Here is a 1,194-nt window from a genome sequence, read left to right on the forward strand (position 1 = left end):
CTTCCAAGATATGTCTAGTATACATTCAGAGAGCAGTTGATTCTCTTTCCTTGACCAGGCCCTGGGTACGAAACAAAAGCAACTTAAATTTTAAAGTAAGAAAAAAAAAAAAAATTTTAAAGTAAGAATCCAATCAATAGCCTAACCTAGAAAACAATTTGAAATTCGTTAGGATAGTTATTGTTCCCTTCATGGAAGAACATTAAATTGTAGTGATGGATCATGTAGATTGACTCAGAAAAGCAACCTGGTTATAGGCTCCTTGAAGGCAAGGGTTGTCTCCCTTTCAGTTTCTGTTATTCCGAATGCTTAGGGTCTCTACTCGTTCTGGGGCTTTTTATGTATGTAGTGAAGTTGCGAGATCTTCTGAACTGAAAGCCTTCTGGAGTCAGTGCATGACTGCGTGGAGAAAGGTGACCAGAAGACATCTCCACTCGCAAGAGGCCCTTTCTGAGACAACTCTTTGTTCTGTTTAAAGAAACTTGCTCCATGATTGTTTCTCATGATGATGAGAGAATTCCGGGTGGCAGTCATTTGTCAAATGGCCATGTTCTAAAAAGTCCTCGTCACGTTCTTTAAGCTCCCACTCCACCCCTCCTAGACAGTCCTGGCTGCCTGGGAAGTCTTTAACTCTGAGACATCCTCTTCTGAGGCTCTCCCCTGGGGCGAGCTGAGCAAGAGTGTTCACTGTTCACCTGACTGCTTGATGCCCTTTTGCCCACATCCCTCACAGACAACTGCAGCGACCTGAACTCAGAACTGCAGAGGGTGCTGACGGGGCTGGAGAGTGTCGTCTGCGGCAGGAAGAAGAGCAGCTGCAGCCTCTCGGTGGCCGAGGTGGACAGGCACATCGAGCAGCTGACCACGGCCAGCGAACACTGTGACTTGGCTATTAAGGTAGGGCCCCTCTGTAGGGTGGTCCAGATCTTATGAGGGGAGGGTCATACCCCTCTCCCCAGGTGTTCTCAAATATCTGTTGGGAACAAAAGTTCCTATAAAGTCCTATTAGAGATGGGGTCACCAGGTGGAAGTAGGTGGCTCAGACATTCTTATTGGGCTGAAGAATACATATTTTTAAAATCATGAAGTCAACAGCCAAGAGCAATAGTTTTGCAGCAGAAAGAACCACCACAAACTTGGAAATATCTAGACTAGGAATGTTGAACCACATCATTGAAGCTTGGCTCATTTATT

The 1,194-nt window shown here is 45.5% G+C and overlaps 1 protein-coding gene across 1 annotated transcript in view; it reads left to right on the forward strand.

The window, feature by feature from the left end:
* Positions 1-1,194, forward strand: part of MCC (MCC regulator of WNT signaling pathway) — a 332,143-nt gene that overhangs the window by 240,038 nt on the left and 90,911 nt on the right. The window contains exon 4 of the mRNA XM_013005658.2: positions 734-897. Within this exon, the coding sequence (XP_012861112.1) occupies positions 734-897 (164 nt within the window). The remainder of the gene's footprint in view (positions 1-733; positions 898-1,194) is intronic.

This window comes from Echinops telfairi, unplaced genomic scaffold, assembly GCF_000313985.2.
Source record: "Echinops telfairi isolate 266 unplaced genomic scaffold, ASM31398v2 ScPeMD7_7469;HRSCAF=8507_1, whole genome shotgun sequence".
NCBI classification, from domain to species: domain Eukaryota; kingdom Metazoa; phylum Chordata; class Mammalia; order Afrosoricida; family Tenrecidae; genus Echinops; species Echinops telfairi.